General features: G+C 40.0%; 1 protein-coding gene across 1 annotated transcript in view; it reads right to left on the reverse strand.

Annotated features, from left to right (window-relative positions):
• Positions 1-26,627, reverse strand: part of LOC148819021 (small G protein signaling modulator 1-like) — a 54,338-nt gene that overhangs the window by 11,098 nt on the left and 16,613 nt on the right. Inside the window, exons 5-17 of the mRNA XM_088935963.1 lie at positions 19,241-19,316; positions 10,906-11,068; positions 10,335-10,487; positions 10,121-10,188; positions 8,872-9,017; positions 7,711-7,842; positions 6,992-7,116; positions 5,734-5,801; positions 4,451-4,614; positions 2,864-2,993; positions 1,316-1,442; positions 727-791; positions 160-305 (exon numbers count right to left, since the gene is read on the reverse strand). Coding sequence (XP_088792089.1) covers positions 160-305; positions 727-791; positions 1,316-1,442; positions 2,864-2,993; positions 4,451-4,614; positions 5,734-5,801; positions 6,992-7,116; positions 7,711-7,842; positions 8,872-9,017; positions 10,121-10,188; positions 10,335-10,487; positions 10,906-11,068; positions 19,241-19,316 — 1,563 coding nt within the window. The remainder of the gene's footprint in view (positions 1-159; positions 306-726; positions 792-1,315; positions 1,443-2,863; positions 2,994-4,450; positions 4,615-5,733; positions 5,802-6,991; positions 7,117-7,710; positions 7,843-8,871; positions 9,018-10,120; positions 10,189-10,334; positions 10,488-10,905; positions 11,069-19,240; positions 19,317-26,627) is intronic.

Raw genomic sequence — 26,627 nt, forward strand, 5'->3', positions numbered from 1 at the left:
TTTGTAAGTCTGAGTGGAGGGTGCAGACCTTCTCCATTCCCAGTGATAACAGTTGATTAATTAGCTGTCTATTTTTGCTGGATTTATCCTAAAATTATAAAAGGGATGGTAAAAATGATGGAGGTGAGGGAGTCCCATGTGATAGTGACTGGATCTTACTGTACAGTCCTGAAGGTATTTCTGCCAGATCTCAGCGGTCAGCCCACCCCTGGCGTCCTGTGGGACATCCGGATCCACGATGGTGTGGTTGACCAGAGCAGATAGGTGGGTTCTCACAGTGGACAGGTGTCGGCAATACGCCAGCCCTAGATGGCAGAGATAAGATGATAGCAATAATACCATCATCATGAAAAGTCACTGCTTACACACCTCTTAAAGCACAACGCAGAATGTCATTTTCTTTCTACCACAGCCTGCTCTGACATGACGTTTCATAAGCATTCTGCAAAAATGGTGAAGAAAAATTAGCTTTAATAAGCATGTGTATGTATATGAAATATTACATTCATCATCAGTTTATTCTTTCTATCAATATTTTTCTACAAAAGACCTTGAGCATTTTTTATCAGCTGCTGATATTACTTCAGTATTTCACTGAAAGACACTGTGTATCTCTGGGGAAAGGCAATTAAGCAAACAGGTGTCTGTCAAGCCCATAAAGGCTTACATTATTCCAGTGGTTCAGCGTGGATGTGAGGCAGAAGGAAAAGGGGAATGTTTACGTACAGCCATAGAAAGCCCTGGAAATGATCTGATACTTCATGTTGTCACAGAGCAGCTTCAGGGGAGCCCTGTAAACACAATATATGACTTTCACCACGCACGCTGTGCAGTTCACAGTCCTTTCACAAGATATTACTCAGCACTGAAAATATCATTTAAGATTATATCTAGATTTGTTTTGAACCCACGCTTGTGTTTCTCCAGGAATTCGGACTGATAATTAGAAACCACAAATAATTTTGTGGTGTTCAGTTTAAATTCCCTCCCGCACTCCAGCCTTTTAATTGGAATCGACTGATCATGTACGGTAGGTCTATTAAATACCAGAGGTTAATTCATTTACATATATATTTATATCCTGTATATATATATAAGCTGTAGGAAAAGAATGCTTGGTATTCATTGATGCAGGTGTAAGACAGATGTATAATGTCAAATGTCCCTGTTTGAAGAAAAATGGAGCAGGTGTAGTGCATTGGCAGAAATCATACAGCACCTACACAGTAGGTACATGAAAACAACAATAATTGAATTCCAATGACTGTGCTGGATTAAGAGCAGCGTTCTCTGGGAATACAGATTGCTACCTTACCTCTCATGGTTGCAGCCGTTCAGGGGCCCGCCGTCCGAAGAGGCACTTTGTGAACAAGAGGAGCAGGAGGACTTCCTGGCAGTAGGGTGCCACATGGCAGGCGCCTGTTCCATGAGGTCCTGTGGAACTGATCCGAATGCCACAGCCTTGTTAATACAGGACTTACTTTAACTGAACATGGAGTTCTCAGCAATACACCCCTTTCCAAAACCGCAAGCTGAGAAAAACAATTCTCATCCTTCACTGCCGGAAATAATCACAACAGACAAGAAGGATAAATCAAGCTGAATCTTATCAAAGCCAATTAAGAAACGTTAGCTCACGCTTTTCAAGAATCCCATAGCCTTATCAGTCTGTGAGGTGAGTCAGGATATTAAATCCAGTGAGAGCTGCGCTTTATTATTTTTTTGGTGTGACTCCATCGTTGTATTGGTTAAGCAAATCTAAAGCTGTTTCAAAGCCTATGCTTTGTTTGAATAAATGTGAATTACAATGTATAACACTGTAGTATGCCAGTGATACTCACTCGGTCACCTTCCAGTTCAAGCAATACCTGGCTGTTACAAGCAAGGTAGTGCTTAAATTGGAAAGACTGCTGTATGGCTGTAGGACCCAAGTAAAAGATCCCGAAAGCATGACAGAACACAGTGTGCCTGTGTATTGAACTGGATAAACTGCCTCCATATGTACAGCTGTTGATGAAAGTTTGCCATTTGTCAGCAGAGTTGGGGAATATCTGCTCTTTGCCATCCCAGAAACACAAGATACAGCCTTTTCTTTTCTGTCTTACATCAAGTAAATTTACACATGACTTGCAAAACCCTCGTCCAGAAGATAAATTATTATTCTGACGCCCCTTTATTGAAGATGAGCCCTTGATTAGTCATTTAAGGTCAGAAATCAATGAGCAGAGTTAAGGAGAACGTGCAGCGCCAAGGCGGATGATGATTAAAAGGTGCCCAGGAGGGGTCATGTGGAGAGAGCTGGCGAGAGAACACAGCCAGGGACAGGCAGCTGAAGCAGCCAGGGAAATTGCTGCCTTTCGGCAAAAGGTGACAAAGACAACATTACGGCCATGCTGGGTCCGGCCCAGGGGGGTTCCTGGGAAACTGGAGGAGCGTTTGGGGATGACCAGGGACCGGCCCGCGGGGGCCCTCGGAGGTGTTCGTCTGGGCAGGCGCAGGGAGAGGGAGCGGGACAGGGGCAGAGGTGCACCACCGGAGGGGGGACAGGAAGAGGAAGTAATGGTCACTGGAGGTGGGGAAGACAGAGAAAGATGAGTGGCCTGTAACACAAAAACAGGGTGCAGTGGCAAGAACGAACATTTAAACAATGAACATGGGGCTGGAGAGCGAAAACTAAATGAACATCTTAGATGCAAGGAAAAAATATGAAGATACAGGACCAAAAAACATGAAATGGAGTTTTCATTCTGGATGCTCATACCTGTTTATTGATGCAGTATGTGAACTGAAAAATAGCAACAGCTTGCCTTTTTAGTAGCTTCTTCCGCACTGCCACATTGAATTCGTTCTCAAATTTACTTACCAAACTCAGACTGACTTCCGGGGAACAGAATCCGAAACACGTAATCGGTAGCTTCATCTTCCTCTTTGTCCGAGACGGACTCTGAGGACCCTTGGGGGCTTCTCTTTCGAAGTTTGGGGAATACCTTTCCCTGACAAAACAGTTTTTTGCCATCATTCATTAGTTCTGGAAATGTTTTTCTAAAATTTCTAGACACTGGATTTTCTCCAGTGAGTTTTAATTTGAAGACACTTTTTTTAAATAAAACAATTTCTTGTAGTCAAAACCTTTTGTGAGCGATGTGTTTCTCCTTCATTAAAGCATTGTATTTCTTTTCATTTTCTTCTGCTAACCAAAGGTTATGGTTGTGAACAGCATCCATAAAAATCTCACTTACAATACAGACACACGGATGTTTCTGCAGAAACTACAAGAAAGACAGGTGCATTTCACCAGGTATTGAAAACACTACATTTGTCATGATAAATGATTGATTTACATATAATCAGCATTTAAAAAAGGTTTATAAAGAATGTATAAAAATAGTACACATTCATTGAAGAAAGGAAGGTCTTTCCAAAACAATCAATTTTATCCTGAGCTCCACCAGAGGAGCACTGCTTTCCTGCCCATATACCCTAGTGTGCTGTCACTACTGCAGTGGTTTCAACTATCATTAACAATGGGATATGGTCAAAAAAATACAAAACTATTTCAGAAAAGAATAATGTGAATGACAAAGCTCTTGGGATAAGGCTTCATGTTCTCTCTTAGAAAGTAACAGGCCTTTCATCGTGACACTGAACCCCTCTAGGAATTTGTTCTCTCTCACTTTCTTTAGCGGTGAGAGGCTTCATCAAACAAATCCCGTCTCAGAGTTGAGGCCTCTCTTTAAGATATATTTTTTTCAATATCTTTGTTATTACTCTGATGCAGCAGAAATATCTGTAATGCAGTGAACTTCCACACTTCACTGATCCACAAAACAGCAATAACTCCTGTATTACTCGTCTCATAATTGACCTGGAAGCAAAACCCATTTAACTCAGAACAATAGATGCTATTCTATCCCCAGTACATTAACACATAAGCTGAGCTTCATGCAGAGATTGTGTTTAGCACTGTTTTGGCATTAGCTACCTTAAAGCAAGATAGCCTCAACCCATGTTTCCAGAATAAATGAAGCTAATGTCAGGGATCAAACTGAAGATTTGGACAATCCAGCTATATTTAAAGATACTGTAGCGCCATGCGGGGCACTTTAGCCATGTGCACGCAAGGCGGGCCGAGAACAGCGCCTGGGGGTGGGACTACGGAACTGTATATAGTGGGGCGGAGGCTGGGAGACAGCCTCTTCCCTTCGTGTGTGTGTGTTAGTGAAGGTGCAGCACTGTAACCCCTGTCCCTGTGTGTGTACCTTTCCCGGTTTGAGTTAATAAATGTGTTGTTCAACCCCATTCCCCGAGTCCCATGCCTGCTCCATTCTGTACCGAAACACGCGGTCATTACAATACTTATCCAACCTCCATTATAGTTCTGAACAGCACAGGACTGTTTCAGAACACCGCAGGCCATGTCAGCTTCACAGCCAGCCTCTAGCTACCTTACCTTTCCTCTCTGCGACCAGAGTGGGGGGTCAAGCTGTCCGTGGGGAAGGAGCCCATTCTCCAGACAGGACAAGAACTGCAGGAGGTGCCCCCCTCTGGGGAAACGCAGGGGGGGTCTCTGGATTCCATCCTGGCTCACCAACACCACTGTTCCGCCGCTGTCGACTGGAAAAAAGAACAACAGCACCCGTCTTCACAGGCACCTCCACGTGGAAACACACCATCGCAATAAAACACCCCTCTGTGAACGCCGTCGCAACCGATTTCAGTTTGCACTTCCCCCTTGTGAATCTTTCCAGATTCCAGAATATTTAAAACATCAATCTGTAGGGAAATCCCTGGAGAATGCCTACATCTGTAACCACCTGGCAATTATCCGGAATAAGCTTGAAAGGCGCACTGCTTAAACAAGAAAAAAAACATGAAAGGCAATTCACAAGTGATTGTTTACTGCATTTTCTGAATACTGATCGTGTGAAGAATTTATTTAAATCGGTGCTTTCAAAACTCATTATCAACAAAGAAAAATCGATCACAGTTCTCTAGTTCACTCTGTTAACTTAGAATGAGGGGGTAGACATTGTTAGTATGATAATTAAACACTGCTCTGCATCACAGAATATCTGCTCTTATTCTCCAGATAACAAATGAAATTGTACTAGAACTAAACTGCTGCATGCAAGCAAAGTAGAAACCATGTCACAGGATAAATGAACAATTTCTCCTGCATGATTCTTCTCCATCTAAAGTGCTTGTCATGACTGGATTCAGGGGCCCTTTGTTCAATACACAAGATTCACTCAGGAATAATCTAGTTCTGACAGGTCAGGCAGGCAATACCAAATCACAAAGGTATTCTGTCTGTCCAGTTTTATTGGGTTAGACGATAAAAGAATTACAGTAAATGTGCAAAAGTGTGGTATTCCCATGGCAAAACTGTAGATCTTCAGAAAGAATGTTCTAACTTGCTCATCTACAGTAAAGTAGATTCTGGTTGTCATTTCCCATTTTACACTTTAACAGCGCTACTAATTTCAAAGATGATAAATCTAAACATTAAACGGCATGCTGCCTCTGATGAATGTGAGAGGACAAAAATAAAGTCTGCATTGAGAATGGATCAAGGAAACAGACGCCAGGAAATTTTCATTTCAAATGACGAAATTAGCTGCTGCTGAAAAAAATCATGATACATTTTATGTAAAACTAGTTAAGGAGACAAATTTAATGAATGCAATTAAGCTTAGAAACACGCAGAGACGCACTGTGATCTAAAGGCCATACCCTGCTGGTGACAGTGCAAATAGACAATCTCTTCCAGACGGATCGTCATGGCATAGTCCCAGTAGACGCTGAAAGAGACAACATCAAAGATATTATTACAGAGAGAGCCACACTAGTTACGTGGAAGGCAAAGAGATCTTTGAAAAGCAGCTGAAACTCTGATGAGGACATTTTCCTTCAGTGCAACTGCATCATCATTTTTTTTTCAATGCATTTGTCACCTAGGAACAGTACTGTATTTAAACTGAAGGTGTCAAGAGCACTGGAGAACTACAGGCAAACCTAACTATAGCTGATGTTCTCAATGAATTCTAACACACTGTCAGAAGGAATTTCAGTTTCACAGAAGCGCAAGATAACTGACTATCTAAAATCTTTTTTTTCCCCAAAGTCTAGAACAATAACATAACGGCTATTTCACTGTCCTTTAATTAATAACATACATTTAATCTCAGAAATATGATACTTAAATATACTGTAAAATGAAGAGAATTATAGTTATGTGCAGAACCCACTAGATAGGCCTTTGGATTTTCACAATTTCCCTTTAAAGACTGCAGTATATTTCATATCAACAGGATAAATGAATCTATACCGAGGAAATTTCAATGTCAAATACATGTATCTGTATTTCTGAGATATATTTACTATATGCAGTAAAAAGCATACAGTACCTTTTTTAAATAAAAGAAAACATTAAAACATTAAAAATCCACTGCTGTCCTCCAGTTTTAATAGATTCCTCTATGAAACAATTTCTCATAACTATCACCATCACCATGAGGGCATGAGTGGCCCTCATAGTTATTGCTAACAACACTTCCTTGGAAATATTCGTTCCAGGATATTAAGCCCAAGATGATTTAGCAGGCAGAAATAAAATACTGCAAGGATCCTTGAGGTTTCTGGGAGCAGGATTGCTCCATATCACATTGCCACAGCTTGAGGAGTTTGTGAAATCCGCAGTAAAAAGATTTGCATCTCATTTGGAGGTGTTATGTATAGGTAGTGCCCTAAAAGATATGCAATACAAGCTTCTACAGCCAAAGAACCGTGATAATATATTCGTAACAACCATCACAGTAGTACATTTCTGTACAGTAAAAACTATGTGCCTATACCAAGTTCCAGGACTGAAAATGAACAAACAATACATCTTTGATGTGGTGAGTGACAAACCCATTTTCATGATAGCGGTGCTTTATTTATGAACATGAACAATATATGTTTTCCAATTTCAGGGCTATGTGATTCTCACCTTTTCTCGTAATCCAAGTCCCCAACTGAGCCATTCATCAGCTGGTTGGGCGTCCACTTGAGAGTCATGATGTCTGCAGTCTGGTGAAGAGACAGGTACCCAGGAATCGCCTCCATATCATCCCTCTGGTAGAGAGGAGAACAACAAGAATGGTATGGTTTCTCATCAAAAAAAGCCCAGAATTCTTCTTGTTTACTCACAGCTGGCAGTGGCTGTTCTGTGCATAAATACTGGAACAAAATGACAAATAGTACTTCTAGGATAGAGCAGCAGCAGTGGGGGTATTGATTTTAATGTTGGCACACTGCAACCAGCTACAGATAATTGAACTTTAAACTGCTGTCTTAAATAAATTGTCGGCGCTTTGCTTGAAAGTGCTTCCAAACGTAGGCCAAAATATTCTCCTAGAAATTTTGAACTCATAAAAGTATGCAGCCTAACAACATTAAACACAGTTTTAAATTAGAGTTAACATACCTACATTGATAATGGTAATGCACAGTTAAAATAGAGGACCATTATTCTAATGTGTAGACAGATCTTCTAATTAATCTTAATTGCTTAATTTTGTGATTCCAGATACTTAATTATTAAAATAATAACAAGACAGATCACTGTACAAATTAAGCTGCTTATTGCTTCTAGTAAAGTAGTAGTGGAGTGAAGCCTTGCTTTATAGACAGGGGTCCTGCCTGTCCAGGTAAGCAGATGTCTCATACCGGCTGCACAAGGACGTTATTCTTGCCATACAGCAGGGTAGCTCTGGAATTCTGGTGCAGTGATTCCACATAATCCCGAGCCGACAGTGAGGGGCGATCATCCATGCTCCCACTGGAGTGCCTCTTCTGGATCTACAGCAAAGCATGCCATTCATGTTAGTGCCACCCCTCCTTGAGTCACTGTGTGCATGCAAGCAGCACTCCGCTACCTAGTGTCGCTCGATTGTCAGGTTAACGCTTTCTTGAAGGTATTCCCTTTGGATTTTTGCTGGAGTGTCAAGAACTGTGCCTGGAAAAACACTGTTTTGTGTGTATTCTGAGTGCTCTGTACACCTAAACCACTTCCTAGGACATACTGTTTTCAGTGCAGCAAACCAAGTTCTGAAAAATATTGATTTTGTCATTGTATCCATAAAACTATAGTATTGCTGTTCAAATTGTATCTGGAGATAAAATTGGCATCCAAATGCCATGCAATTATGTAGACAAACTGATAAAAGACAGATTTTTTCTGACAATTGACAGACAATTCTATGTGATATGCAAAGGAACAAGTAATAGGTTTATTCCATGCTGAAAAGAGGAGAGAGAAACACAACATTTCGGCTGTGAAGCCTTCTTCAGGTGTGAGATATATGTTTATATATTTCTTATAGTATATGATATGTGAAAACAGAGTTAAAGCCTGAATTATCAAAATTATACTAAGATTATTTTTACAACTATTTTCATATGTGGGCAAGTTAAACTGAGGTGATGTAATTGCCAGTATTTTTACTGCTCCATTGCTGCATCAAAGCCTTATTAAAGACTCATAGCAAAGGAGGTATCAGTCATATGAAGAAAATGCCAAGAGGATCACATTCTGCGTTGCCTTGTCATTCATCAGGCCTCTGTAACACACCTGCACATACAGTGCCGAAGCAGGTATCCCATGCTAAAGTAAAATATCAAAATCTAATAGCAATTCTCTTTTCGGTTTCAAAGTGCCTGTGCTATCCTGGAGACAACAGCCAAGTCAAATAAGAGCAATGTTTACATCCCCATGCAAGCTGTAGAACTGTAAAACTCAATAGATGACACAGTGTGTCCATATCTTCTGGTCACAGTGGCTCTTTAAGAAATGGCGGCTCTCCCTCCTGCCCCTATTCCCAGACTCACACACAGCGCGGGACGCTTCGTAGGGGAGTCCTGCCGGCAGTGGGCACTGTGAATGCGGTGCCTCTGGACCAGCTCGTCCGCAGAAGGGTCTGTCCAGAAGTGATCCGCTGTCTTCATCTTGGTGTACTCCAGCGCACATGGACCCACTGCGGGAGCAAACGAGCTCTGCGTGACTCCCATGGGGGGCTCTGGTGCGTTCCGCACTCCCACGCCCCCTGTCCTCCACCACCCCCTCAGTCCCAACCTCTAACTGTCACCCCAGGTGTGCATGCAATTAACCAGTCTGGCTACAGCTCTCCAGTTCTTATAAGATAAGATCAGATCACATCACTTTATTGGCCATACACAATTTCTTGTATTAGGAAATATTTTTTTCACATACTGTACCCCAACTTGCTCTCCATGAGACACACAGACAGGGAGAGAAGCTTGGGGTCAGAGCGCAGGGTCAGCTATTCATACGGCGGCCCTGGAGCAGTTGGGGTTAAGGGCCTCGCTCAGGGGGCCAACAGAGTAGGATTCCTTTGCTGGCCGTGGGATACTGGCAACCTTCCAGCCACAGATCCAGATCCTTAGCCATAGAGCCATCAAACCGCCCCCAAGGCTGCCTATATGGCTCACTCTGCAGCTCATAGCTGGCAGCCCCACTGAAGCTCAGCAGCTCTGAGCCTGGTCAGTACCTGGATGGGAGATCTCCTGGGAAAAACTAAGGTTGCTGCTGGAAGAGGTGTTAGTGGGGCCAGCAGGGGGCGCTCACCCTGTGGTCTGTGTGGGTCCTAATGCCCCAGTATAGTGACGGGGACACTATACTGTAAAAGGCACAGTTCTTTAGATGAGATGTAAAAACAGGTCCTGACTCTCTGTGATTATTAAAAACCCCAGGGCGTTTCTCAAAAAGAGTAGGGGTGTTACCCCGACATCCTGGCCAAATTTCCAATTGCCCTTTACCAATCATGGCCTCCCAATAATCCCCATCTCTGAATTCGGTTCATCACTCTGTTCTCCTCCCCACTGATAGCTGGTGTGTGGTGAGCGTACTGGCGCACTATGGCTGTTGTCGCATCATCCAGGTGGGGTTGCACATTGGTGGTTGTAGAGGGGATCCCCATTACCTATAAATTGCTTTGAATGGAGTGTCCAGAAAAGCTCTATATAAGTGTAAGGAATTATTAATATAAGAGACTGCCAGCATCTTTCTCACGATTCCTCCCAGAACTAATCAGGAGGAAATAAAACTGCTTCACCTTACCTAACAAGGAAGCAAGGATTGGCCCATCGACAGGATCCATCAGCACGGCCTCCTTCTCGTAGTACTTACTAAAGGACAAAGCAAGTATACAATTTACCTGCCGACAAATCTGGCCACTTGTAACTCTAATCGTAGCAAAGCTTTATTCGTCTTCAAAAAATCATGCAGCCTTATCATTTAATGTTTGCCGTTTTCTAATCCTGGGCTCGCCCACCTGCTGTTCTCCACGAGATAGAGCACGATCTTGTCGAGAACCTTCTCAATGAGGGCGGTGCGAATCCACAGGTGCTTGACAGCCTGCGGAGAAATACTGGGCAGCTTCTGCAGCTTCCGGGAACTCTCATGGTTTAGCGGGACCTGGTTCCTTCTGCATTGACAAGAGCCACACCAGAAGAAGCTGTGAAGGACTGAGCTCTCAATGTCATTTGAAGATCAGTGGATCAACGACAATAAATGATTTGTGCTTTATCTGTCCATCCCTCTAGTCAAGGGTTCACACAATGAGAACAAAGTCTCACACAGATTAATTGACAGAGCAATTAGATCTACCATAAAATGCTACAAAATGTTCAAACTATATAGTGTAAGAATTTGAATTAATATTTCTTTTCTCTAGTGAATGCATTAATTTTGTGACTCATGATTCTTTTGATCACTGATTTAAATGCATATTAGAACTTTCTTTTGAAAAAACACAATAATGGAATAGTTTCAGAACCAGTCACAAACTTGCTCTATTACAACCAAATACCCCTAGCACTGTGAATGAATTTAGTCCTTGTTACTTGTTCTCGATGATCTGCTCCAGCTCCTGGGCCTTCCTGCAGAGCTCCTCTGCCAGGGGAAAGCTCTTGCCCACCTTCATGAACAGGGCAGCGATCTTGTTACTCCGGAGGAACCCGGCTGCTCGACGCTTCAGCCCGTGCAGGACACACGCCTCCACCGCAGCTGCACACACAGAAATCACATCAGACCGGGGTCCTGGGACCCAAAAGCATCCTGGCAGCAATTCAACAAGAGCTGAAAAAATGACTGACATGACAAATGGCTGACAGCTTTTTTTTTTGTTACACAGCCACCTGGTTTGCAATTAAAAAAAAAAAGCTTTTTCTAAGATTCAGCCCCTCTTTACGTGGGGACCCGCCCACCTCTGAGAGCAGCTCCACAGTGCCTTACGGGTGAGTTGGCACTGACTGGAGGAGGAGTATGATGTCATCATTGCCAGTTCACCTTTTGGTCAAAAGCTGCAAGCCCCCAGTAGGCTAACATGCATCCTGTCCAATGTCCTCTGCCAACTGGGAAGCATTGCTTGTGGAATCCTGGTCATAGTGGGCTAGTTACATGACACAGATTTAGGCCGATGAAGCCTAGACAATATGACTCAATCTGTGCTCTGAAAATGCACCTTTAGTTTTTGAGCCACTTGGTAGCTTGTACCCTTCAATACCAAAGCATAAACGTGATGCCCCTGTCAAACTCAAATGTATACAGTACATAAATAAAGATGACAGTCACAGCCTTGTGTGTAAAGAAAACCATGACTCCACATGGCTGGCCATATGTGGTATGGTAATAAACTCTCCACTCCTGGAATCATCCCATGCACGTGACACATGCCTGCTGACAAAGTGCCAGAGTTATATAATTTGCTCATTCCAATTAATATCCCTATTTACCTGATGCCAGCTTGTAGTAAGGCCAGGGACTGACATAATAGTTCAAGCACTTAGCAAATCAGTCGAGAATGGAAACTGCATTCAAACTACAAAAAGGCACGCCCTGTCCTCTTTGTAAAAACAGCACCCTTTTTTCCAAGGAGTCATTGATATTCAGCTCTGAAAAAAATGTTGAATACCTTTACCTAGCAAAAACAGAATTGGTTTCCCTTCAGCTAATTTATGCTAATTTGTTTATAAATCCCTGTCCATCACACACAGGCACGCTTCCTCTAGGCTGTGTATGGCACAGTCTGTACGATGTTGATATCAGAGCTCTCTCAAAGGACTAATCTTTCCTGCTCTGCACGCATAAGGTCGTGCAGCCTGCTAAGGTTGTCATGGAAACCCTGGATGATGGAGCTCCTGTGATAGGTCTGTATGTAAAGAGAGGAAGACAGAGTGCTGGAAAGGCCTAGCCTTTGTGACAGGCCTTTCCCTCTCTATCTCATTAACCACCTTCATCATCTAGTTAAGAGTTTGTTTTTAAAATGTTGTCATATTCTCCCCTGTTTCCCCTGTTTTCTTGCAGGTCTGTTTCTAGGACTAAAATGTTCATTTATACATTCTGAAACTCCTGCAGCTGCAATAAACAAGAGTCCATTAAGAAAAAAAGCTTTAAGTTAAACAGTGTGTTTACAATGATTGGATCACATAAATGAATACATATTGGTATAGGTTGTATTGCTGGATCTAATTATAGCACAGAAACCTTTTTCTGTTTGTTTAATGATAGTCTTTTCAGATGTTTGTTTAAGCCAGTGTAGACATTAACAGTGCAATTATGGATCATAATCTTCTTTTGCTGTTGGCAGTTATCGAAAGATCACATACAAAAAAGAGTGACTCTTGTCTGATCAGTCTATCCTTTCCTCATCAATAGATCAGTGATAAATGAAAGAGTCTCCAAACAGATATCATGGAGTGCTCCTTTCATAACTTGCAAATGCTCTAACTGTTCTCCAAAGGTTTGAAATAAAATTGATATATATATTAAATATATTTTAATATAAAATATATTTTTTTGTTTAAACTCTATTGTGTCTAACTTTTGATTTTCAATATTAATATTAAATTATGTCTCACAATAAATTACAAGTTATTTGTTAAATACTTTTTGTAATGTATGAAATAGTAAACACACAGTATATACTGCATATGTTGTTTTGGAATGATATTGGACTCTGTATGAAGTAGAAGACACTACCCGAATGAAGAGCTATAATACTGAAACAAACTGCCTTACTCTTGTCACATCTTTTGTTTAATTTACATTTAATAAGGCGTTTTCGACTAAGGGTGAAGTAAAATGTTTTAGATTACTTCTACTGATGGGGACCAAAAGCAAAATGAAATAAGGGAATAAATCATAAATAGTTTGGGTGGACTGTTTTCACCTACAAGGTGAATAGCAAAAACTAAGAAATATTTCCCACTACTGGGAAGAGATTAGAGCTCTCATTGCTCAGTCTGTGTTTAGTTATTTAACAAGAATAGCATGGCTGAAAAGTGGTGCCTTCTCTCGAAAAGGCTATGGATAAGTGATTCCTGCTTTCTCTGTAATGCTGAGGATACACAGCTCTGCTCCCCCTATAAGGCTGAGGATAAGAGATGAATGCTTTTTCCATAAGGCCCTCATCTAAATTCTTCACACAGCAAATAAGAACAAGCATTTTCTTCTAAATAAACAGTTATTACTGACACCCCTGAAAAAGAACAATCATGTCAGTTACAATAATGGCCAGCAATCAATTTGTCCCCCATTACCAGCTGCAATCCAAAGTGAGTGATTTCTAGCCTTGTGGTTACGGACAGAATTGGCAAGTGGGCAGGTGCTGCTCGGTGGGGTCTCTAGAACTACACTAAAAATAGCACCAGGCAAAGAGACGTTGCCAGGAGATCCTGTAATTTGGCAGCTTCGCACCAGCCTGACTGGATTCTGCAACTGCACTGGGCTTTCAACAGCAAAGAGGTGCCTTTACTTTAATAATTTGAATTGTTTAAAAAATAAAATCTCTAAAAACACAATTATTTTCCTTTTGGTTAATGTTGGTATGGTAAATATATGTGCTTGCAATCAATCATGCAACACTATCTTTGTCCTCAGGTTTTTCAGATTTTCACTGTCAAGACGACTAGTGGAGTTTGTGACTGTTTCGGACTCTGGTATTCCCAGCACTTTCAGCAACAATGTCTGATTCCCTGGCAGTACAGAAATACACTGCAACACTAGCAAGAAGCTACAGCTTTTCTTTTGACCAGTGCCTGGGATTCATTACAAAAGCCTTTAAGGCTTATCTTACCGTGTTTTCAAAAGTAGCGTTGTGATGGGGAGCATTTATAAACATGACTTAGAAAATACAGGACAGTGGCATGATTTTTGGTCATTTTACCAAAGTTACTCCAATACACAAAAAGGTTACATGCCAGTACAGTAACCTTTGTTATTGTACTGGCATAAAACATGAACATTGAAATGAATCTCAACAAAGATACAGGGAAAAGAATTTAAAGGGGCATTTTCTACCTGTATAGGCCTGTACCAGGTCTTTACCACAGAAAAGCACATCTTAAACGCTTCCTAGTTATGACTTTGCTGCTATTTGTGTAGCATCCCTATACTGTATGTCTGTTTACTTGTGCTACTCCATGCTCAACCTATCTTCTAGGATTCTTCATTACTATTAGGTTTTCTGCCAATAAGGCAGGATTAAAAACAGGACTCTTAAGAGTCAAGAATGTATTTGTATGGTTTACTAATATGGTGTATTGATTGCCCTTTGTGTGTAGTACTTTGTCATTTTTTATTTCCTTAGTTCTGTATCTCTTTGCATTGACTGTGATGTACCATTATTACGCAGCAAAGGGCATCTTTTTGCAGAGGCAGCAGTCTGATGTGAAAGGTCACACAGCTGCTCTTGACATTTCTGCTAATTATGCCTCCAAATGGAATGAAGGTGAACCTTGACTTCCAAGGGCATTATAAACATTCTAGTGATCACTGGGCTAATTACTCCCCTGTGTGCTGTCAGGGCTGTTTTATTTATGTCCTAAAGGAGGGAAGCACCATAAAGCCAATTTAATTTGAATCCATATATTATGCATAGGGGGCCTAAACAGTGCATTATCAGGAGATGAGCCATGTTAAGTACACAAGAAGCAGGGCAAGGAAATCTTTTTTCAGGTGAAAACATTAACTAAAAACATTACTTTGGATTAGTGTACCGGGAGATGCATTAGAATATCGGATAAAATGTTTCAATTCATAGGTTAAATGCTTAGCAGTCACTCCTGCTGATATCTGAATGTAGATGTCTGTAATACCTACATTGTAACCAATGAACAGATCAGACATACTGAATTGAACCATGCTGCATGGGCACAGCTTTTTATGACACTGAGATACAGAAGTCCCGCCTTCAGCTTGCAATCTGCTCTTGATAGCAGTTATGTAAAATCTGACTAAACACGCTGTACAGACAGATATTTTTAATTTCAGTCTCCCAAGAAAGTGCTCATAAACCCTGCTGGCCTGTCTTTGGAACATTTGGTGCAATTTCGTCTCACTTTTGCTCTCTTGTACATAATGATGTGGTAGTAATTCCAATTTACAATCAACAGAATGGTTAAGTATCTTCCCTGTGCAATGTTCATTCAGATTACTGAGAAAAGTTTTGAGACTTCTAATTCTTTTAAAGTGAAAAACAAGGAATCAAACATGCTGTATGTTTCCTAAGCCTTCATACCAAACAGGACCCTCTGTTGACTAACCTGAAGTACACGTTTCAGAAAAGTAATCATCATTATTGTGTTCACAGAACACCACAGTTAAGTTCTAATAAAATATCACCAAAAAATCAAGATGAGCTGAAAGGCCCCCATCTGTTTGTAGAGTTTTCTTGTGTTTGAAACTCCATATTCTGATATTTAAAATTCACATATTGCAGTCAATGCAGTCATGTTTCCCCTAAATTCCAGGCAGGTAGTCCAAGCTTTCTTAAGTATTTTAGCTGTTGAAGCACTGAAATTCAATCAATACTCTTCTCAAATCTTTTCACAAAAACAGAAAAATACACTTCCACTGATCAGATTCATTTCAGTCCTGCTCAGAAAACCAAATCTGAAACAAAATGGTCCTGGCTGAGCTCATTCAGCCTTACCACTGTCACGCAATGTGAGCATGTCTCTCTCTCTGAGTGTAAGATGGTTTTAATAAAACATAATTCGGAGAAGATGCCCAGAAGAGTGTCACCAGTATGAATATACAGTATGATGCAATAAATTAACAAACCATAAAAACCTCTCCCCCTCACTGATCCATCAGAGTCAATAGTGTCATATGCTGTGTATGCACCTGCCCACCTGAGACCCAGAACTGGGGACTACTGAGACATGTGACAGCAGCAGCAGGCTGGAGAAACACAGCACTGTCACAGAGCCCTGCCATTAAGCCTATCTGCCCAAGGATTCTCTTACTCCAGCCAAGCATGGCATCAAGAACATTCCAATCCATTTAACAAATCAATTCACCGTTGTATTTTTTTTGTTTTCAGTCTTAATCTCCACAAGCACAACATAATGTCTTTGGGCCTCAGGTAAAAAAATTCGCTTAAGACATTTTTTTTCACCTAAAGAATACTGCCTGCATTAGGCAATTTCTATCAGTGTCCGATGTTGAGGGCCTGACTCATGCATTTTTAACATCAAGGCTTGCTTTCTGTAATTCTTTGGTCTATGGGCTCCCTAGCATTCTTCACAGGTATTTGCAATATTTCCAAAAACCCACAGCTAGACTTCTATCTCACACCAGACCAGGTTTTAAAAATCTACCTCCAGGGCCTACAGTATGTCTGATTATCCTAATGTACATTCTATCCTGTATGTACTTGTGTAATTATTTTCTTTTACTTTCATTGTACTTTTGTGTATTTTTCTTTATCATAATGTACAGCTTCCTTGTGTTTGGAAAAGACACTTTAAAAAAAAAATGTAATATTATTATTGTTGTTGTTCTTATCATCATCATCACAGTTCAACATCCATTCATGCTAAGTACAGGAATATAGTTTACTCCTAAGAGAAATGCAAAAATTCCATTGCTGCAAACCCTTTTAAAACTCCGAAATGAAAGTGAAAATACTTTTGTTGAAAATAACTTTACTTCCCAACACACAATGACATTTCGCAATTTATTGTTCTGCTTGTTTTTAACCATTTAGAATAATCATGTTTCACAGATACAGTGAATGGAGAATAATTTCAGTGATGCTGAGCCTATATTACACCAAGGCCAGCTGGGCTTAATATTTCAAAAAGGAAACAATTACCACAAAAGAAAATCTTAAATAATCAGCTGGTATTCAGGAAATCAGGAAAGTTTCAATAAAACTCACCATTACAGAACAATTGGCATTATTAAACATAATAACAGCAGGTGATCATTCTCTTAACCATAAAGTAGTACACAGCAAACAGACATAGGTCATACAGTATATGGGAAAGATACAGACTGTAGCACCACATGGAATGTACAGGCTGAAGTAACATTTTCTTTCTCATCTTTTTTTCTTATTACAGCCAGACAGCCAGATTCTTAACACCACAAAGCTTAAATTGAACACAGCATGTTTACTTACTTTTTTTCCCAATTAACAATTTTGGAATGACCCTGCGAAGTGAGTTTTTTACTTCTTTTTTGATTTGGTCCAGTAAGTGATAAATTGAGTTGAACCCTGGGTTTTGGAATTTCTAAAAATTAAGGGGGCGTACTGTATATTTAGACAACGTCTCAAAACAACTCAAACTCCATGCTCTGAAACAACAGTGACTAAAATGATTTTTAAAAGACAAAAAAGAAGAGCCATTTTATTCATCTTATTTCACATAAAATATGTACAAAATGTTTTGATAACAGCACTACAAATGCAGATTGCTACCCACTGCCAAAAGTGAGGAGTAAAAAGTAAAGAAAGATCAGAGAAATTTTATCATAACAGATTTGAAAACAAATTTTAAGCAGCAAAGTCACTACATAGTAAAGAAAGGCTTGTGATGAAAAACAAGTTTGAGTACCAGCAGCTTTATTTTTAGTTACCAATTACCTTATCAGTGTCATTACTTCTAATGTAAGTCTTGTGTTGGTTTCATATCTGACAGGCTTACTGGCTTAGGCTCAGCATTTTCTCACAGATGGGAGTTTTATTTATTCGGAGTGTTGTCGTTTGGAGGGAGTGTTGTCATTGTACTCTGCTACACTGCTAGTCTACTGTATATCCATTTAGCATTAAAAACAGAATTAGGTGAAAGTCTTGGGTAATGTTCTCATAGGAGGGCAGACTGAATACCTTTAATAGGTAAGGGAAAAGTAGGTAGATTTGAATTTTGTTCAGATTCTTAGGTTCATCCATATTGAAGTCATAGTAATCTTTCCTACATTATCCCTTAGGATCTCATATCACTATGTCGGGTGCGAAATTTGATCAATTATAATTCTTTCCATGATGATTACAAGTTATATATCACGTGTACACATCATTTCCCTCCACACACTTAACATATGTTAATCAGAACCACAGCAGTTCCCTAATCAAAGTGACTATATAAAAACATCAGAAGGCCCCCACTGGAATTCAGCCATATGCTTGTGTCCTTCAAGTCAGTGCTAGCATGGACTTGTTTACTGTTTAATTAGCTTGTCTTTCCTGTTGAATCTTGCAAATAATTCAGTAAAATAAATCAGCATCCAGGCTATTCCACAAATGTGTTGCAAAGCTACATAATACCAGAAGTAATTTATTGATGTAATCATCTGCAGTAATCCATGTTCATGAATGCTGCTTTCGCTTTCTACCTAACATGGACTTTTAACAGAATAAAGCAATTTGCATCATGCTCAGACTCCCCCATACTTGCTAAATTCACTGTGCTTTGGAGGCAGGGAGTGATTCAAATCTCATCACAGTCTCATTCACTCTCATTGACATTTTTTGTAGAAAAAACATCAAATGAGGGGTGGTACAAAATGAACAAGTGAGCAGAGTGATTAAAAACTGTCTCATTCATCCTCAGTGGCTGGTAATTGATCCCTATAGTCACCACACAGCCTGTAGCAATGGGATAAAGGCAGTCTGTGAAAGACATTTAGACCTGAGTTCTCCCTCATCCTCTATAGTTGTGTCCCATGCCAGGGACTAAACCTCAATAGCATTGCTTAAACAGGGGCCTCACAATCCCTTGTCTTTGATAAACAAAGGAGAGGTATCTTGGTCTCTGTGTGAGCTAATCCAGTAAGTGGTGACAGCACATGAAGAAATAAATAATGCAAAAAGAGAAATTAATAAATAAACAGTTGCCAGTATTTGTAGGCATTTCATGCTGTGTATAAGGAACCTTCATTTTGACTCACCACAGAAGGACACGATGTGACTACTGTCCTCATGTACAAACTTTCGGGTCACTGCCTCCTCCATAATCTGCTTCACCTAAGGGAGAGAACACCATCAGCAATCAACAGCAGGTTTTTCTCTTGTTTTCTTTGTCCTACTTTTCAAACACGGACGACAGTGCAGTATAAAATCTCAAGTGCTTCCAAAAGGCAGGAGACATGTAACAATATGAACAATTAGATTTTGGTCTTGGGTCATTAACAAATGAGATTTCATGCTTGTCCTACAAAAATGTGTTATTTCAAGCTGGGACTTTCGAGTTTGAGGCTTGCTTGTGCACTTTTTGTTTTTTTTTCCAACAAAGCTTCTACTGAAAAATGGAATACTAACTGTTGTCCTGAAATCCCACACAGGGAATCTGGCTTGGAACATGCCCAAGATCAAAGAGTGTGAAAGGATAAGATGAGTACTGGTTGCCTAATGGAACATCATCAATACCCATCCACTCCAGTGCCAATTTATGTCTCCTTTCTGCTCTTGCATGGCTTCACGGTGCCAGCAAATTCTGAAGGAAAAGCATGAGTATTCTCTTACAGATTGCCTCCAGTAACATGCAACACATCAATAAACGTACTTCATAATGGCTTCCTGCCCAATTTTGGGGTTGTAGCAGGTATCAATCAATCAATCAATAATTCCTTATAGTTATTTAATTCTTTTCTGGACACTCCACTCAAAACGCTTTACAGGTAGTGGGGACTCCCATTCACCACCACCAGTGTGAAACACCCACCTGGATGATGCGATGGCAGCCAGAGTGCGCCAGTACCCTCACCACACATTAGTTATCAGTAGGACGTAGAGCAGAGTGATGAAGCCAATTCAAAGATTCAAGTACATTTCAGTACAATGAAAACAATATCTTCTTGATGGTTTAACCACAATGAATCTGTTTATCAGAAAAACAGCTCCTCTAAAAACAGCTTTGAGGAGGTCGGAATGATACAAAACAAACTGGCAAGACAGGAGAAAGAGATGACAGGTTTGAAGTCATAATTAAAGTGATAGGATGTGACACCAAGGGCACCAGCTGTTGGTGTTAGGAGCTTAATTTTAGCATTTGCGCACGCTTCCATATAGTCCGAACAGCTACTCAGATTCTTCTTGCCCCTGAGCTCTGTTATTTTATGTCTCAGCATTCCTTCAAGGTCAGGATTTTGTCTGTATAGCTAACAACTAACATTTAAAATGATTCCTTTTCACATTCAAAAGACGTATACAGTCCTGCTCTGCCCTGGTCAGGATTCAATCAATCCCTGGGGGTGGGCTCAGAGCTATACACTCTGCTACTCCACAACACCGGCTCTTCAGCTGTGGGAGAACTCTACACAGTCTAGGTTTCAAAGGAGGTGACATCACTATCTGTAACCTGCTCAGCACCACAGAGCTCTGTTACACTTGCACCTAAAATCTTCAATAGCAAACTTTTATACAGTCTGTTCACTTTATTCCCCTGGTAGCCAGAGCACACAGCACTACGGCTCTTAATTCTGTATAAAAGCACAAAAGCCAGCATGACTATTGCATTCATGATTAATTGTGGCTACACATGACTTCAGCTGAGCTGCAGAAATGTGTGTTTCCTCCATTAAGACTGCTATTGAATCCTTTTTTAGGTGCTATGCTGCAGCTTCCAGTTTAAAATAAAACCCTCTTCAAATTTATGCTAATTCTACATCCACAGCTGCCAACATTTTCCCTTTATCACGAAGCTTTTTAGATGGGGAGTTGCGTTCTTTTCAATTAAAAATACCCATTTGATGTGCATTCTGGTAACAGACGTCCTACAGAAATATAACTGATGGATGGATAATGGTGTGTAAAAGAGCAGTTCTGTTTGTATGGTTCCAACACTATGAAGCAAAGATCTAGTTTCATTGAGCTATAGGTAAAATGCAGGACTTATTTAGATAATACATTTTCATTTTAGATGTGCCCTGGATTTGAGACTTTGTATGTTTCTATTTAATTCACAACATACACCACTGAGGAGTACCAACCTCAAACATAGGTAAAATTTTAAAATTCAATCATCACTTTTCCTGTGCTTATTAGTAATTATCCTAATGCCTAAACAGCAAAAACCTTGACCTTTAATGTCTACAGGTGTCCTTGACAAACCTTTTGACTTATACTGTACATACACAATAGGATGCTTTTTTGATGATCTTTTGTCCAGAATCAAATGCTAAAATCAGAGGATACTACACTGTAGCTCATAACATTCTTAGGATTCCTTGAAAACACAGGTGTATCATTAGCAACCATACACCAGCACCACGCCTCCTTCCTATAACATGAGCTGTGAAGGTCAAAGGGCAGCGGTGGATACGAGGCAGGCAAACAGGCTCACTCATTCCAGTAACTCATGCTCTTCCCACACCCCACACACAGACACACGTACAGTACTAACATCGTCGCTGCACACTGACATCCTCACGATCCCTTAATGTGCCTGAAGGAAAGCAATTATGAACTCAATTTTTAAATTATGATAAAGGCATTATTAATTCTTTACACTTGGAATGATGCCTAAAAAACACAATTTGGAATGCTCTGTAATCAAAGGAGCAAACTCATTTGTATAGGTACCATACAGACTTCACCCTGGAATCACGCCAATGCAATCTTCCGATGTTAAATAGATGTCTTCCTTCCTCCTGAACTTCTGATTTTCCTTTGAAACACAGCAATGTGCTGCAAATCTCCACTCCTAAACCTATGTGTTGATTTGCAGAACCTTGTTAAAACTTGACAGTGTAAAATGGTCTAAAGGCCTTGAATTGAAAAGTGTGATATTACAGGAAATGAAAGAAATAACTCTGTCTTTCAAAGCTCAGCCAGAGCTCTCAAATATTAAATCTGCAGCTGATAATTAAATTGTTAAATATAAATAAAAATATGCTATATTTAGACTGTTCCCATTTCAGATGGAGCTTTCAAAACCTTCTACTCCAGTGAAAAGCATTTTTTCTTTTTAAAAGCTACAACAAAACATACAGATTTTATGTCTCATTTCCATTGGATTTGTACTACTAAACCTGAAGAAAATTTTGCTCAACAGAAAAAAGCATGATGAACAGTAGCCAAAAGAAAAACATAGCATGCTACAGGAAAATAAAGTAAAAATATGCACAGGCAGAAAATGTGTGGTTTCATTCTCTCAGTTTCCAAATGAATTTTTCATTGACTACATTGCTAAAACAGTGGCAGTTCAATATAACCATAAAAATGCAACATTCACTATTATTATTACAGAAAGCCTAGTTATATTAGTGATTAAACTTACAGGCCAGGAAATTAGTGTACAAAGCTTCTGAGATGTCCAGTTATTATATCTTTCTTATCCTAATAAAACAAAAGGTAAAACGAGAGAATCAATTTCGGAGTACAAGTGATTAAGCAATGAATGGACGTTTCTGTCATCCATTCATAACTTTCCTTTTTGACAGCCAGGGAGTGTCACCTGGTAATAACATGGCAGTAAAAAAGGTTTGATAACACAGGGTATAGCATATCTTATAACACTGAAGTACTAGAACCTGGGTAGGGAGATGCAGGGACCAGCAAAAAGCAGATCCGCCCTGACTGGTTAATTCATATACAGGCAAGCCCTGGTATTTCTGAAGCTGTGAGCAGGAAATGAACAGGAAGCCTAAAGTGAGCTATCTTTTTTGCTATGAGAGAAGAAACTATGTGTTCTGCTCAGTGTGCCATGGTGAGGATGAATGACTCACTGCAAGCCTGCCTCCTCACAGTCAGAGGGGTGGGGGCCTGCACACAGCTCCCCAGCCTCTAAATGGAATGGGGTGCAGATTATAGCTGTGGAAATTAGTCAAATAGATATGAAGAGATATGGGGGCTTAAGGCTTCCTCAAAGCACAGCTCCAGTGTCCTTTAGTGCAAGAGGAAAATCAGTAAAACAAAAACAATTTGAGCTGGATCGCAATCAGATTGGCAAAGCAAACACTGAACAGCAGTCTGAGGACGAGTCTTGTGTAGTTGGAGACAGGCTCAAAGGCTAAACACAAGAATCGTGTCCATTTAATTCCTCCTCATCTCATTGCATACAGTTGCTTAAGTCCCTGTCAGTGTATAACACTGGCACAAACTTTGACCTGATATTATGCCCCCCTTGTAAACTTTTGAAAACACGTTTAAGTTCTGAAATAAAGCAAGCATTTTTGTTTATGTGGTGCTTAAATTTCCAGACACATAAATGCACGTTAATGAGTCTCTTGAGAGACAGAAAAGGGAACTTGTCAATATGTCGCTTAATTAGCATCAGAAAAAGGATCCAGATGTTGCACACATGTAAGGAAGTAGCTCACAATACGGTTTTCTCGGTATTCTGTTTCTTTTGAGAGTATGAACAAGAGAACATTTCAGGCTGGCAAACCCATTGATTTTACAGCAATGAGCTACTCACTGCAGAAAAAAATGCCATGGTTTTGCCACAACTAACAGAGGCTTTCAAATTCAACAGATTCCAGATATATCCAGAAACTTGCTATAAGAGCAGATTTCAGATTTCACTAATATACTGTACATATCTAATTCAGGGAGCACCTTTGCTTGATTAATTGTGCTTTAAAAGTTTTTTATATAAGGAGTAATAATATTTATTATAATATGAAGATTATTATAACACTATCTATGCATTGTACTTAAGTAACAAGGAAAGTAGTAGCTCCAAAGGTAGTGATAAGGAGGCTTCGGATTGTAGTCCAGGCTCACTCTCTCTTACACTCTCACTTTCCCTCAGTCACTCTCTCACTCTCTCAGCTTACATGACTTTGACAGAAATCCCGGCATCGCTCATTCTCAAATCCGAATCAAAAACAGCAGAAAAAAAAATTGGAAAAAAATTAAGCTGGGTTGGCATGAAAAACACCTCTCAATGCACTGTAAAAGCATTTTTTCTCCATTAAGTCATAACCTTGCATGACACTATGGTCTATATGTCCTCTAGTCCATTTTCATAAAAAACATTATTTATACTTATATTGCATACTGTATATATGATAATTATATTTCTGGACAGCAAAATATTTTAAATTACAGGTGTACAAGGAAACATGCGGCATTACAGAGAAATATGTACTGAATATTCTCTTATTTGGAGGGATAGAAACAGCTTGACATCCATTATCTTTAAGTTGAACACAATATAATTGGAAGGCAGGCTTACCTAGTCTTGTACACTTGTTTGTTATAAAGATAAAACAGATAAAAAATTGAACCTTAAAAGATGTTTAATTTGTAGTACTGCAGTCTGTCTGCCACCCTGTAGGGCACAATGACATGTAATACTGAGACCATGCTTTGTGTGGTTCTAGTCTTTTTTGGCTGTAATTATATACTTACACTTTACATCATAAATCTCAATTCACATTGCATTGGGTCTTCCTCATCTCATGTTCAGCAATAGGGTCATGAAACCAGATGAAATAGCCACTCATCTCCAAAAAACTCTGAACCTCAGCTTTTATAGCTTGCACTATCCCCTAATGACATTTAAGACAACACAACTCAGTGCTAGTAGTTAACTCAGGTAGACTCATTTCTGAACCTTTAAGTTGATTTAATTTGACTGATCAGGCAATGGGAGGATTTGTGGACTAAGACGACTCATTTCGCCCTCCTATACTTTGGCATTTGCAGGATACTAAATGTCCTTATGGCAGTTTTCAAGTCATTCCAACTGAAACCCTGTCACCCAGGTTATGTTGCCAGCATAAAGCAGATGATCGTTTTCTTTCCCATCAAGTACACTAGAAACTCAAAAGAAAAAACATAATACTGTGCAGGCTTGATCATGTGTCTCTTTTTCCAATCTTCCTGGTGCTGCTTTATGAAGAATTCTTACAACTTCATTTGTGAAACAACTTAAGTCTGGACCTCTGGTTAAAGCGCAGCTAATTGGTGTCATAAAATTCCCCCAAAGATGCATCTACACAAAAGGAGACCCACCCTACTTGATATAAGGGTCCCACATCGTACAATTTCTCAAATGAAATAATTTAACAGGTGATATACTTTTGTCTAAAAATATTTTTAGTTTTGTTTCAATGAAAGGAAGAGCCAAGAAACCAAATTATAGCAGATAAATAATGCTAAAGGTAACAAATGATCATTTCTTCTGGCATGTCTTAAAATGCACTTCTACACCGTTTTTCATATATATTGCTTGTTGCTGCTTTTTGCCTACTGGTTTCCCTGCTTGCCTATCCCTTACTACCCTTTGACCCCAGCCCACTTTTCGAGCACATGTCTCTGGGAGCCGCCAGCATGGGCAGGAGAGACTCTCAGGAGATGGAGCTGTCTCCTCTGATTGTCGCTGATGACTCACAGACTGCTGTCTGTCAGGTCTGGGCCTCCGAAGTCATCAGGCCCTCGAAAAGGGAAAAGAGACCTCAAACGCTGCACAGAAATAATGTGCACTTTAGATTATCAACGTGGGGAGCTGTATACCGTACAGTATATGAAAAAAGCCCACTCACATCATAGAAAATAAATTAGACAACACAGACCTCACATAAGCCATTAGTTGCAATTTAGCTACAGCCCTTCCACTTGTGATGTCAGTCAGATGGAGGTTCGGGGGCTCACAGCAGGAAATTTATTGAACAATGTCATTGCATTAATTCACTCAGCCACCATTGCCACCTTCACTCATGGCTCCAGGGAGAAACTGTGCTGAGTCATAGGTATGAGAAATAAGCTACTAAGATGAAGGATGCATCTGTGAAACCATGCCAGCAACAAAATAAGTTAAACCACTTTCTTACTTTCTCTCCCACTCCTAGAAGACTTGTAAAATCTGCAACAATTAGTTAATATTGTGAACTTCTAGTACGCAGGGACACAAGTGATGGGAAAGCATTGTAATACAGCAGGGCATCTGAACACTCATTAGTTCTGTTTGAACAGATGGAAATATAGTCATGACTTTGGCTCATTTTTCACACACATAAGTCAAATGTAAAATTTTATTTTAATGATTATAATTGCAGAACTTTGAGCACAGCAGAATCAAAGACAACTGGCACTAGGCTGGATTCACCTCTTTGCCTAATGGCGAACATGTACTTTAATAAACCTGTTTTTTGAGACAAGCAGTACATAGGAAGTCTATGATTGTTTAAGAGCAGAAGTTGAAATTATCTAACTACAGTACAGAGTACAGGATTATACTGTTTGAAGCTGACCTACTTAAATGAAATGACTCATATATTATAGCTTTAGCACCACGGAAAATAGAGTGGTGTCTGGTTTTAGCATTCAATATTCTACCTTGGGGGTTAGTGTGGGTGTTAAAGGACCAGTTAACTGTTCAAAGTCATT

Source organism: Atractosteus spatula, chromosome 17, assembly GCF_055471065.1.
Source record: "Atractosteus spatula isolate fAtrSpa1 chromosome 17, fAtrSpa1.hap1, whole genome shotgun sequence".
NCBI classification, from domain to species: Eukaryota; Metazoa; Chordata; class Actinopteri; order Semionotiformes; family Lepisosteidae; genus Atractosteus; species Atractosteus spatula.